Source organism: Phyllobates terribilis, unplaced genomic scaffold (genome assembly GCF_046119375.1).
Source record: "Phyllobates terribilis strain yellow unplaced genomic scaffold, ASM4611937v1 Scaffold_4__5_contigs__length_816908805, whole genome shotgun sequence".
NCBI classification, from domain to species: Eukaryota; Metazoa; Chordata; class Amphibia; order Anura; family Dendrobatidae; genus Phyllobates; species Phyllobates terribilis.
In genome coordinates this window covers 169,930,552-169,945,105 of record NW_027362764.1, presented here as the reverse complement: position 1 = coordinate 169,945,105, position 14,554 = coordinate 169,930,552, and the positions used below count along the sequence as shown (strand labels likewise).

General features: G+C 36.1%; 1 protein-coding gene across 4 annotated transcripts in view; it reads right to left on the bottom strand.

Moving 5' to 3' along the window:
• Positions 1-14,554, bottom strand: part of CREB5 (cAMP responsive element binding protein 5) — a 613,433-nt gene that overhangs the window by 29,803 nt on the left and 569,076 nt on the right. For all 4 annotated transcript variants that reach the window (XM_073677914.1, XM_073677916.1, XM_073677917.1 and 1 more), the window contains one exon: positions 3,861-4,184. In XM_073677914.1, coding sequence (XP_073534015.1) covers positions 3,861-4,184 — 324 coding nt within the window. The remainder of the gene's footprint in view (positions 1-3,860; positions 4,185-14,554) is intronic.

Sequence of the window (14,554 nt, the reverse complement as noted above, 5' to 3'; positions counted from 1 at the left end):
ACTGTAAATGGTCCTGTAAATGGTTAATAGCTGCTGTAAAAGAAACAAAAACGGATTGTATATGGACTTTCTTATACAGTTGTGTGAACTTTCCCTTTCCCTAATAATAATTTTCATTTACTTTAGATGCTTTAATTACAAAAAAAACCTGCATCCTTATAAAACAAAACTATAGCAAAAGCCTAGTTTGATTAAAGTTTTTTTTTGTTATAAATAATAATAGCATCTGGAAAATTGTCTTTAGCCTGGATTTACATTAACGGTTTTCTAAAACATAAATGAATAAATAAATAAATCAAAATTTTTTGGAATATTTCACGGCATTCTTACATTGCCTATGTTACCTTGAAGTCGATATAATAAGAAAAAAAACACTGCATATAATGTATTTTTATTTGTGGCTTTTTTTGTGGACAAGTGAGTCAAAATGTGGCATGTTTTTTAGTGCCATATTGCAACGCTCCTATAAACATCAATAGTTTCTTTCCGCCTGTGTTTAAAATTGAATTGTGTACGTTTCTGTGGGGTTTTTCCACATCACAAATCTTCTAGAGAAATCTGCGAATCACATTATCTTTGAACCATGATTTGTAATATTAAAAATGCCTCAGAAAATGTCACAAATAAAATCTTATTTTTTATATAAATAAAAGCAGTAACACAAAAAGTAAGATACAATTTCAACAAATGCTACAAATGTGACACTTAAAAAGGTTCTGTCACAAGGTCAAAAGTGTCTAGTTCTTACTCTTAGGCTATGTTCACACATCATGTTTTTTTCAGTGTTTTTTATGCAGATTTTCAGTTGCGTTTTGCAGTACCAGCAAAGTCTTTGAGATTTCAGAAATCTCATGCACACATCATGTTTTTTTTTTGTTCAGGATTTTGTGCTTTGCATGGTCACTTCTTTCACTGTTTTTTCAGCGTTTTTTCATCCATTGGAAGTAATGGTTGGTGAAAAAATTGCTGAAAAGACACACCAAAAACGCAGGTGTCAAATTGTCAGTGTTTTTTCAGCGTTTTTTGTCGCTAAACCAGAATGAGATATTTTTTTTCACTGAACTTTATATACATGCATAACAGAGACAAAAGGACAGTGAAAAAAATGCTGAAAAAAAGCAGCAAAAACGCACAAAAAAAAAAGCAATACCTAATAGCCTTAGGCCTTGTTCACACGTTCAGTATTTGGTTAGTATTTTACATGAGTATTTGTAAGCCAAAATCAGGAGTGGAACAATCAGAGGAAAAGTATAATAGAAACACGTCACCACTTCTGTATTTATCACCCACTCCTGGATTTGGCTTACAAATACTGATTTAAAATACTGACTAAATACTGAACGTGTGAATGTAGCCTTATTTTGATACTCTGGGAGCATGTCTTTAGGCTGCTCTGCAATATTACCCTGAGAGCAACACCCTTGTAGTTAAAAAAATAAAAATTTGCATATTGGGAGCACTAGATAAAAAGGCCCATACAGTGGGGGAAAAAAGTATTTAGTCAGCCACCAATTCTGCAAGTTCTCCCACTTAAAAAGATGAGAGAGACCTATGATGTCAATTACAGGCCTCTCTCATCTTTTTAAGTGGGAGAACTTGCAGAATTGGTGGCTGACTAAATACTTTTTTTCCCCACTGTGTGTCTGAGATTGTGTTGGCCAAAACAAAGACAGAAAATGGAAGCAGAATAGCAAGTAGAAGAAATAAAATAGAAGCAAGAAATAGCTACTTCTGACCTGGTCAAGGGTCTTCTTTAAGTTACATTTAAAGAAATGCTGGTGTTTCAAAATTCTTTCTGCATATCAGAACACCAGACAATAACACTGTTTCCAGTGCTGGATTCACAGTAACACTGCTCATTACTAAGGTATGTTGCTTCTATGGGTGTGCTATATAGAGATAGAGGTGGAGGGTCTCATCATATCTATTTGTACTGTGTATTAGACCTCATAGCAATTTGTTTTTACTTAATTTGGAGCTGAGTAAAATCTGTGAATACAATGTGGGGCCTGCACAGGGGACAACTGATGGAAAATGTAGAATACAAAGTCATATAATGGTCAGAAATATTGTTATTACTCATGTACACAAACGGCAGCATATTCTGAAATGTCAAATATCAAAAAAAGATAGAAGGCACTCACCGGTTCATGTAAAAACGTACTTCTTTATTGTTGCATTAAAATCACAAGAAGCTGGGGGATACACGTGTAAGACCTGTGCCAACGATGGCCGTTTTGCGCCTATGAGCGCTTCCACGTGTCAAGCATACCGCAAAACGGTCGTCGTCGGCACAGGTGTTACACGTGTATCCCCCAGCTTGTTGTGATTTTAATGCAACAATAAAGAAGTACGTTTTTACATGAACCGGTGAGTGCCTTCTATCTTTTTTTGATATTTTACATGGACTTGCACACTTGTATAGAAGTTAATGCACCCGGTTCGTATGGGATAGGTGCTTGGTCCTGCTCTAATGAGCAAGATTACGAAAGCAAAAGTGCCGCCTTTCCGATCTACTTTGGACTTTATTCTGAAATGTCACATGAAATGTGAGGTATACTTTAAAGCCTATAGTGGACATCAAACTTGCAAATTTAAACTATATATACAACTGAATTAAACAATGTTAGCTTTTGGTTCTTTCCTACGTATTGCAACTATATGACATTTTATACCTACATTTATAATACAATTAATGTATAGTATGTATGTAAGGTGTTTTTGAGTGATTCATTTTGTGATATATCTTGATAATAGTCAGACTTTTTTTTCAGAGACCCTGATTCCAGCTGTGTCGATTTGATAAAATTATTGTTTTATCTGCTGCACATGTACTAGTACTTGTACTACTAACCCTGCTCACACCACTGATTTACAGCTTTCTGTGTATACTGTGCATAGGTAGAAAACTGAGGTGTAGGTGGAGCTATGGAGCTCATGAATATGGAGGACTACATAGCAGGAAACTTACTAGTCCTCTAGTGATAACTCCTGCTGATAAAACAGGGATTTTACCATAACTACCACAAACTGCCCAGTAAGTGACATATTGCTGGAATCAGGTTCTCTGTCTCTACATCATGCTGCTGTCAGATTAGCGGTGTGTATGGTCGATCACCACTCAATTCACAAATAAGGGACTGATGGATAGGCTATCTCTGTCAGTACTATATATGTGCATGGAGCAATGGTTGAACGTGTACATTATTGCCTCATTCATAAAGAGGATTTGAGCCTGTATTCTCGGGATCAGTGCAACAGGTTCATATATTTATCACCCATCCTGTAGAACGGTTATTAATATATTTAGTGGGAAAACCCTTTTAGGTTACCCTTAGTGTTGGCTGCAAGTAGCCAGAATGTGATTTTTGTTGAATTCTATGCAGAGGCTGTAGTGATCTGTATCAAAAAATGGTAAAGTCACCAATATAAAGATTTGTGAAAAAGTCAATCAGCACAGAATGTTGTGACTAATATGTCTAGGTTCTCTCAAAAACAGGTGCAGATTCACTTAAAAATTGGTGCAATGAAAAATTTTGTAATAAAAGGTTTATTAAAGGTTGTTCATCCACATGATTGCATGTAGAACACAAGCACTTTATCCATAAATCACTACTTAAAAATAATTAGAAATTACAATTTTTTAAGTCAAATTTCAATATGAACTTGCTTCCGTGCTTATGACATTTTAATTTCTAGATCCATTTTCAATGTTAAAGTTCTATCAGCAGTATCTCACATTATTTTAGTCAACTTCTCTAACATCCACATCATCATTTTTTACATTAATGTATCCATCATATTTATGACAATGAGTGACTGCAATAATACACAGAAGAGGGAAATTTATGGACACTGACCTGTGCTTGTCCGCCACTGTGCAGGGGGGCATGTGGTGACGTCTGGTGGTGTGACTGATGTGGGTGCAGATGTGAATGAGAGTGATGATGAGGATGTCCTTGGTGATGAGGTTGAGAATGGGGATGATGTGCTTGCTGCTGGTGCTGCTGATGAGAGTATGGGTGATGTTGCGTCAGGTTTTGATGCTGATGAGGATGAGAGTGCATATGATGATGTGGAGTCTGTTCCTGTCGGGAGCTCATCATTTCCATCATGTGTCCCATTGAATTCATATTTCCATTAGATATAGATCCAGGGTGATGGGATAAAGCTGCTTTTAATCTCTGTAGAGATAAAAAAAATATGACTGAATAATTATAACTAACATAATTATAGAAATATATGAATATACAAATCCAGCAGAACGAGCTTAATATGTTTCAAGTAGCAACACTTTGTTCAATTGTCCTATTGCCAGGGATATAAGTTAAAGGACTAACAAGTCATGTACTATAGGTACTGGGTGACATAAGAGGCCCCAATGAGAAACTGATAGACCTGGGAAAAAACTATTTCATACAAATGACTGATACACAACTCCATTTATGAAAATATTTTAGTCTTTTTGCTGTGTTTTTGATAAAAATAAGCCAAAAATAATGCAAAATTTCTTTACGCCACTGTTGTAACTGTAGGCAAAAAAATCTGCTTATGTGAGCTGCTGAAGTATATAGTTACATAGTTACAATATATGTACCCATTACCATTCATGCAAATCCATTTTCTTCAATCAATTTGCGGTGCCTGCAATTTCTCTTATGTAATGGCAGCTCAACCAATTCAATCAAGAGATTTATTACTCAAAGTTAAAATCTAGTGGAGGAGTTAAAGCAATCTATCCACGATAAACTGTATAGCCCCTTAATGAGATGACTACTGTACTTGCATTCTAAACAGTCTGTGTTTATAAAATGTAACCTGAATGTGAACCGGGGGCCTGGAAAACCCTAATCTGTAAAGTGACTGATTGCTGATCTCTCAACGTGCTCCATATGTTCAATATTATGTTAGAATAATGACCTCAAATTACATTGATACACTCTGCCAAAACATTAGAGCTCTGTATTGCTTCTCGCAGGCTAATTATAGAGTAGATATTCTCCTCTGTAATATTAAATTACATTACCTAGCAATGCTGAAGACCACCATACCTGACATTACTTAAAAGGCTTATATGTAAACTCGCTGATATTTGTGTAAATACATTTCTATTAGATTTTCATACATAAATGAACTTAACATTAGGTTTACTTAAAGGTGCATAAAATCTGATAGTAACACAAAGATGCAATAATTTTATAACATTAGGGATGTGTATGGAAGAATGTATCAGTCTATACACAAAACATAAAAATGGACTTGGAGGCAAGAGACTGGTCACTTATAACAAAGACGAGAAAAGATGAAAAAATATTCTGAAGAACCACTAAAGGTGTTTAAAGGTATTTTTGATGACAAGAATAACAGTACAGACAGCACTATACTTGCCTTAAAAAATAATGAACTTTCAAAAGAAAGAGCATAATGCAAATGTAAGCAGAGCCTAAGGCCTTATTTGGATGTTAAAGAAGTTGTCCACTACTTGGACAACTCCTTGTCATCCCCTATGTTTGGCCCCGATATAATAATAAAGCATATATTCAACTCCTGTGCCAGCGCCGTTCCCACGGTGTGGGCACTTCCTCTCTGTGGGGCTACCATGGTGTTGTTGTGACATGTGATGCCGGAGCCCAATCATCACTGGCGTCACTGTCTCCGCCTCCTGTCGAATTCAACATGAAGAGGAAGTCAGAGATCAGCTGCAGCCCAGACTTCCTCTTCATGTTCGATTTGTCTGAAGGCAGAGACAGTGACGCCAGCGCTGATTGGGCGCCGGTGTCACAACATCACGGGAGCCCCGGGACCGGGAGTCCTGAGATCGCTGGAACGGCACCAGCACGGGAGGTAAGTATAAGCTTTTTTATTTTATTGGAGCCAAACATTTAGTTCAAGAAGGGGTTGCCCAAGTAGTGGACAACCCCCTTAATGTTTCTCATCCATGTACTGTCTGTGTTTTCCTAGAATGTCCTAGTCTTATTTGATTTGAAGTGCATGGCTCCTCAAAAATGATGGTCAGCACACTGCACATGTATGTTATCAGTGTGTGTTAATTTTTCACATACTGGTTGCTTGGAGATGCTTAAAATACCTCCAGTTTGGCTTCACAGGAATTGGCTGAAAAATTGATTAAATATGGATGGTAAAAAATGGATACGCAGAATGCAAATGGAAGAAAAACAGTCCAACACATGGGTGGAAAACTGATTTTTTTCTGCAGATGTCAAACATACACGCTAGTGTGTATAATGGCCAACTTCTAGAGTAGACACTAGAGACGATCGAATCTAACAATATTCAAATTCACCAAGCTGATTTTACAGGGAAATTTGATTTGCAGAGAAGATAGTCTCTATAAATTGAATGTTTCTTAATATGCTCTGTGGTTTATGAAGACTCCAGGTGACAACAGGTGTAGGATGACATTTTTTTTAAATTAATACCGTCACTACTAACCTATCCCTCCATTCCCACAGCTTTCCGCCATGTCCTCCATATCTCTGATTTTCTCTCGTTGCGCGCATTCTTTTCGGCCTCGTCACTCAAGGCCTGTTTTTTTGGCTTGACTAGGCCTTGGACGTCACTGCACGCCGAGCTGTCACTTGAGCGACGCTCATGTGACGTCAAAGGCCTTTTTGAGGCAAATGACCTGGCCTGGAGTGAAGAGGCTGAAAAGAATGCCATAGGAGAAGGGGAAAAGAAGAGATGTGGAGGACCGGATGGCGGGCAAAAGGGGCAAAGATTATTATTATTTTTTTAATCATCTGCTGGCCTTCTGCGTTTCAGCAAAGTAGTGTCTGGCTATTTTGCTGAATTTGTGCAGAGCGAGTTGCAAAAAATCTCTATTTTGGTAAATAACTTTTTTTTGTAAAATTTGAGGAGATTCAATTTCAATTAAATAAATTTGCTAATCTCTTGTAGATACAGTATGTCTTGTCCTTTTACCAACATCCAATGTCATTTTCTATTCTAATTTTTTTCTGTTATTTTTTAATAAATATGGTTCCACAATTGAGAATGACATAAATAAATGTTTGATCTTAATACATGCGCTTGTAGTAATTGCCAGTTGTTGCAGTGCAGAGTTGTAGAATATAAATTGTTCCATTCTTATAATTGTTTTTACAGAAATACAGTAATCATTTTGGATAGAAAAAAATCATGATGTATGCCAACTTCAGTACTTGTAAAAGCAATTAAAACTGTTTTTATGGCAAGTATCGAATGTCACCTTGAATCTTTTTAAGCACTGACTAGTATGTAATAGATGTTAACTGCAAAACCATTTTTTTCCTGATTCCACAGTTTATGGACTATGCTTTGGCCAGGAGACTAACATTTATCTTTCTATATGCAATTTCCTGAGGTGGTTTGCAAAAAATAGCAATTCCACACCATGTTGTTATTATAAGAGGAGATGTGGCATTGATAACTAGAGAACTCCTAGAATGCCCAGTGCGGGTCTAAACAATGCTGTAGGAACCTCAAAAATAACAAAGTATAGAGTTTTCATATATATATTTTTTTTTATCCAGGAGTTGATAAAAATCTACTTTCAATTGACTACTGTCTCGGACTTAAAAAAAATGCTGCAAAAATCTGCCAGAGAAGTCATAGGGGAGAGGAGCATTGTGCTTTTTTATTATTTTTATTTACTACAACTAAAGAAAAAATAAAAATTATGCCAAGGCAGAAATAACCAACTCAATGTATGGAAATATCAAACGTTTATCAAATATAATGTTAAGAACAATGGGGGCAGACAATCCTGAAAAGCCGACAAAAGTTAAAATGGGTGAGCTGGTGTGGGAAACCCCCACTACACTTACTGCAAATCATACATATAGTAAATCATATAAACAGATGAGAAAAACATGTATATGGATTATTATTCCACAGTATAAAGGAATGTATACATACACCTAAAGTCACAGAGAGGTTCACCGTGACGTGGTAGTGGGTTTCATACAGTCTGATCAGAATGATAAACTAAGCACCTCATGTTCAGTTTTGTGAACTTTTTCCTAGCGCCATTATATTAATGTATGATTTTTGGATGTGCGGTCCATGTGTTATTTTCTACAGTTCTTTAATATAATTAATGAGTACCCTCATCGCAGTCAGGGTGCGCGCGTATGGAGCAGTCTCAGGATATGTGCCCGCTCCATACAAAACAGATGGTGACTGTAATATATAGCTGGCATCTGCCTGTAAAAGCAGTGCTAACCGTGATCACTGCCATTTAACTGTTTAAATACCGATGTAAATCTTTGCCAGCTGCACATAAATGGTAAGTATACATGAAAAAGGGGTGCACCAAACACCAATTAGGTAATAACGGGTTCTATATCCTGCATTGTAAAGACAATGAATGACAAGAAAAGAAAAAGAGAACAATGCAAAAAATGGATATGCACACCAAAGTATAAACAAATATAATCAAAAATACAAACTTTATTAGTGTGCACTGACACTAACATACTAATAACAATTAAAAACAGAGACCAAAGACCATAATATAGACCATATCCAAAGAATCACCGGATCACAACAATGTAAGATATGTATAATGGTGATTACAACATGGATCAAAATCAGTCCAACCCCACAATGTGATGTATAATGATGGATCACCATATACCCTAGACAATAAGTGTCAAGTTTTTTATCCGTTTTTTGCATTGTTCCCTTTTTCTTTTCTTGTCATTAGCTGCACATAAATAGCGCAATTGCCGATGCTCATGCTCTTCGGTACCCACTGACCTCCACAACACAATAGCAGGGGACCAATGGTTTACTATGGTAGATGAGGGCCTGTAGAAGGCTCCTGTCGCCGCCAACTTTATGCTCCTCTGAAGCTACAATCTATGCTTCAAAGGAGACTGTGAAGTTTCCAAAGTCTTAAAAAAGCACAGTGGGCAGATTTCCATAAATCCCATCAAGTTTGCTGGAACTGTAAGAGGCTGCATTTTTTGAGCTGTGAAAATAGGCAGAGTCAAAAACTCATCAGAAACTCGTGGGAACCTATGTTTTGGGAGTGTAAAATACTGGGTTTATACTGGAAGAATACTCTGGCTTTGCTACATAGGGTGTTTGGGATAAGGTTTCAGGCAGACCCTAAGACATGCGTGTTGGGACACTTGGGTGAGTCAGCGGATCTCGAATCTCCATTAGCTATTGGTGTGACACGCATACTGTACCAGGCCCGTAAGTTAATCGCAATGCATTGGTTGGATCCCCACCTCCCATCAATAAATGAACTAATAAACAGAATAAATAATTACATATGGCTGGAAAAGGGTGTCTATAGAAAAAGAAAAGCAATAGGGAAATTTTTAAAAATCTGATGACCCTGGTTAGATGTTCTTGGCCTTTTGTCTGGTGTGTTGTTGCAAGACAGAATGTGGCAATTGATGGTGTCAGGATAGTTCATTCCAATAACACTTAGGAATCGACAAAATAATAAGAAAAGGGTCACAATGATTAAGCTGACTCCGGTGTGATATGGTCCTGGAATTCTTTGTGATATACTGATTTATTTAAATGGTTTAAATTGGTGCATTACTGGGGGGGGAGGGAAGGTAGCTCTTTTCTTAAGTTTAGTTTTTTAATAAATGTATAGAATAAAGGAAAATAAGGCAGACTATATAAAAGGTTGAAAATGTAATTAAACGCTAAAGTGATAAGGTGCATATGGGATATGTACATATGTATATGCAAGATATTGTTTTATATATGACGTGTAAAACGAATGTTACATATCCTATATGTTCAATAAAAAAAATTGAATTAATAACAAAAAGAAACTCACGGGAACTTAACCTTAAGTTGATAAATCTTCTGCACCGCAAAACTGTAATAAGTTTCCTGGGGGTAACCTAAAACCTGTCTATTCATTTTAATACAATCCTTCATGTTTTCTGTTATACAAAAATTGCAAAATAGATATTTTTGAATAGTTTTAGCCTTGTAAGATAAGGGATAAAATCAGATATGAAGTGTTAAGTTGTTTGAGCTACATTAGGTGGGGGACCCTGAAGTAATGACAATGGCAGAATATATGTAATAAGCATTCCTGTCACTATGTATTACAATCAAGCATACTGAGAACCATATAAAAAACCTGACACGCAGCTGGTTTAAGTCAAGGGGGGTGATTTGAATTAGGTCTGTGTAGCTCAGAAACTCCCAGCACTCACTCCCTAGTGGAAGGGTGGTCCAGCTGCCTTGGAAATAAATTGCGTTAAAAAAAACCTTCTATTTACCTCTCCCAGTCCCCATAGTGCTACTCTCACTCAGCTGCAATCGAAACTAGGCGAAAGCACACAAATACTTTAGTGACAAACTATAGGACATGAGATAAGAATTTGTATTCTTATGCAATGTTTTGTCATGGAAATAAGTAAATAGATTGATCAAAAAGTTTCATACTAATAAAAAGTTTTTTTTTTATCCTTGATGAAATGTTAGTTTAAGGTTACATTCACTGAGTTTTTGCAGTATTTTATCAGACTTGTAACAAACATATTTGTTGTGCTTGTTTTTCTATACATAAATACTTTCTATTTATTTGTGATTGTTTTTCTTTCTTTTTTTTTAAAATCAAATCATTCTTATTGAAAAACTTCAAATGTAGTTTTTCCATCTTTCAAATAACATGAATGACATAATAATTCCATAGTTAAAACATAGACAAAGTATCAGAACTGCAATTCCCTAACCCACCCTAAACCCAAATCCCAACATTCCAGAGAGGACCGCCTATTGGAAAATGTCTGAAAAAAATACCAAACCTAGAACATGTGCGGGAGTTAAAAAATGAATTAAAAGTGTGAAACAACATCACAACTAAAGCATGCTGCAGGACTCAAAAATTGACCAAAAGTGAGAAAGATTAGGCCACAAAAAATGTCATTGTTTGCGGTGTCATATCTTGGTGACTGAAAAGAAGTGGCCGTAGTGTTTTTACTGCTAAAGGATGCAGCCAAAAATCACCAGAATATATGGTGCAAAAATGGCAGGATTTTTGCATAAAAAATAACTGGATGTGAAACTACTCTTCGGGTATGTACTCGTGAGCCATTTTCACTGAGTACCTCCTGCATCGAAAATGCTGTAGCGGATTCAGTACGGTTACATGGGTTGTCAATATCAGATTCTTGGACAACCTATTTAAGATGCAACTTTCACTATTTGCATTGCAATGGTGAAATCCATTGTAGCATCCGTCGCGCCGATTTATTTACACAATGGATATTCTTTGCAGCAAAGTGTGCCATTTTTTTTTTTAAAAAAAGATCAGCTACTGCAATACGCAGTGGATTTTGTGACCTCCATTTGCAGCATATGCCCAATGTGCTCATACCCTTAAATCACCAAAAATAATAATTAAATACAATTCATAAAAAAAAAATTACAAATTTATCCATTGTATGCATTTCTGTTTGGAAAGAAAAACTGAATTCACAAAGCAACAGCTGCAAAAAATATATAATTTATTTATTTAGATTTTTTAAAAAAAATATTTTATATAGATGCAAACATATAAAGTTTTTTTTTTGGGGGGTATCCCGTATTACAGGAGGGAAAATATCTCCATAACATGGCACTATATAGCGGCCTCATATGTCACCAACTGGTATATATTGTGTGTAGACTTTAGGCACAAGGGCAGTGTTCTGTATATATTGTCACCAGTTTTCTTTTAAAAGAAGGAATAAAACATATCTGATGTTTTTAACGAGTTGGCAAATAAGTTAAATCTAAAAACTTAAAACTTAAAATCTAAATCTTAAAACTTATTTTCAGTATTTTTTTTAATTTACAGTCAATGTCTGAATTGTTCATATAGAAATGTGTGCCCCAGAGACATCAGTTTGTGAGGGACGGGCGTCCTTAGAAGCTGGATGTCCATTATCACATATCTCTACATGAACCATCAAGGTCTTACTATAATGGAGCTTCTGCAAATTAAATACATTTACAAAAGCGTTATTGCTTTCTTTTTAGCGAGATCAATTGCTTTCTCTGTTTAGAACTCACCAAACCCATCAAGGATAAAATAAATTGTTTGCATTTAGTCCACCAGCAAGGGAATTGACTTTATTTGTTTTAATTGTAAAAATCTGTTCTATTTAAGTGAGGAAAAGAAAAAAAAACCTAAGTGGTGATGCCGAGAGTGAATGTGCTTTGGTTTATTTCAACTCACACTGGGACTATATGAAAAAGTGATAGATTACATTTTTTATGTCTGCTTTCTTGGCTTGTAATGTGTGTAATTTGTAGGTCTAATTTAAAAAAAAATGCAATAAAATCTTGAAAAAAAAGATGTTAGAGTTACTTGTATTGCACTGAATTGGCAAGTATTAAATGTAATGTGTTTGGTGCTTCGATAACATTAGAACAGAAGAGAAAAATAATGTCCCTTGTCAAATGGTACATTCCGGCGAATAGCTAATTTCACCTCCTGGAATTTGCAATGTGGCCACATCATTTTGGATTGGTGGGGAAGCTGATGGTTTCCTAATACAACACTTTAGTTAGCAACACAAAACATAACAAAACACTGCCACAAGTGAAATCCCTATGCAGGCAATGGTCCAGGATGAGAACAGTGATTCCCAAATCTAGGCAAGCCGTGTGCATTTAAATGGAGCCACACACGCTTCCAATAATCTACGGGATGGAAGTGTTTTGCAGCCTTCAATTCTTTAGCCCTGCATATGACTACAATATGATTCTCCTGGGAGTAATCTATACTCACTGGGGAAGGGATGCTGAAACAGAACTTTTGCAAGGAGACCTGTACTGAAAGCTGCAGAGTAGTTGCAAACACATTTCTACTACTATTATTTTATTTCTTTTAGTTATTTATTTTAGTTATTATATTATATTTATTATATTTTTTATGCATATTATTTTTTAATAAAAAAACAAAGTATATTAATAAGAAAAAATAATTATTCAGCACAAAGGACTTGTGGAGAATAAGAGGAAAAATGGATGCACCACACACAACCAACAAACAGGTGTGGTGCTAGATCTAGAATGAAGTTGCCATGTTTTTCTAATCTTGCTACGAATAAAACTCCATTATGAATGATATTTTACAAAAATACACAGACTATGTTAAAAGTTAAGTAACTTTGTAAATTGTCTGCTTTACGTAGACTTTGTATACATCTACGTTGGAGCATTTCAAAGGAGGCTTAGTCGTAGATTCTGTCATTTCTGTAGAAGACATAGACACCATGGCAGAAATCAGATGGACCTGTTTATAGTCAATGGGGTCCATTGGCAATGGTTTGTGTCCATCATTTGACTGATCCATCTTCTGCATGAATTTTGTTTTTCTGTTCCTAAGGATTTCCTAATGCAGATGAGAACAAAGCCTTATTTTGGGCTATTATGACATGAATGTTAATAAAATAGGTGGCGCTATAGAGTTCAAAACCTCTACCTCTCTGAAGACTCAATTTGCATACTAAATTTCCCAGAGGAGCATTGCACGGCGAATAAGCCTCATTACCTTGGCATGCCAGAGCCGGTATGTCACTCTCCACAAGGAGAAACGTTACCCCTTAGATAATAAAAAATTAGGCATTCTTTTGGACTCCTACCAGACAGAAGTGCTTTGTGGGAGCTCATAGAACAGACAGTAGCTATGATCTAATTCTGGCCATACACATAACATAACTGTTGGCCAAACATTCATTTGGTAGACATCTCTCCTGACTCCTCCATAAACATGAGTGTTTATGTGTTTTCAACAGGGGAAAGAAGCAAACAAAAGGATCGGCTATTGAAATTCCACTGTACCAATCCTTTTCTAAACCGACAACATTTGTTGGGGCAGAGTCCAGTGGCCCCCATACATATCAGTTGGCTATGTGGTACTTCAAAAATTTCCAGGTTCAGCCAACTTTCATCTATCTGTTTGGGGATTTAACAATAGGATGGAGCTTAACCATTTATTGAAGACACAAAATTATCAGAAGAAGTATTATAATATTTTCTTATGAATGGAGAATACAACATGAAATAATTTCATACAGTAAAGCTAAGTATGGCCTTAGGTTCATGAAAGAGGGGCAGAGGAGAAACTAACACGAGACCCTTCCACTTTGGCTAGTAAAATTGGGCACTATAACGTGGGCTCATTTTGGTCTTTGCTATGTGACCCTCTTTCTTCCGGGCAAGCCTCTGTATACAATATACAGCTTCTTCTGCTTATTAAGGTTAAGGAGATGAGAAAGCCTTTTAACAGTTTCGGGGTCATGCATAATATTGAATGGGAGTGTATTATATAATGTATATTAGGCCATAAATGCAAGTAATGGCCACTATTTGTCATCCTGGCATATTTCTAGGGATTGTAATACTAAGATCTGATGTTCTAAATAACAAGTGTCAAACATATTATTCATCACTACTTACCTTTTAATTATAAGTCTGTTGCAAAATAATCTTTAGAGATTTAGGGAATGGCTTTTGTTCACGTTACCCCCCCTCCCTCCTCTGCTTCTTTCCTATTATAATTTGAGGAACTGTTTACAGT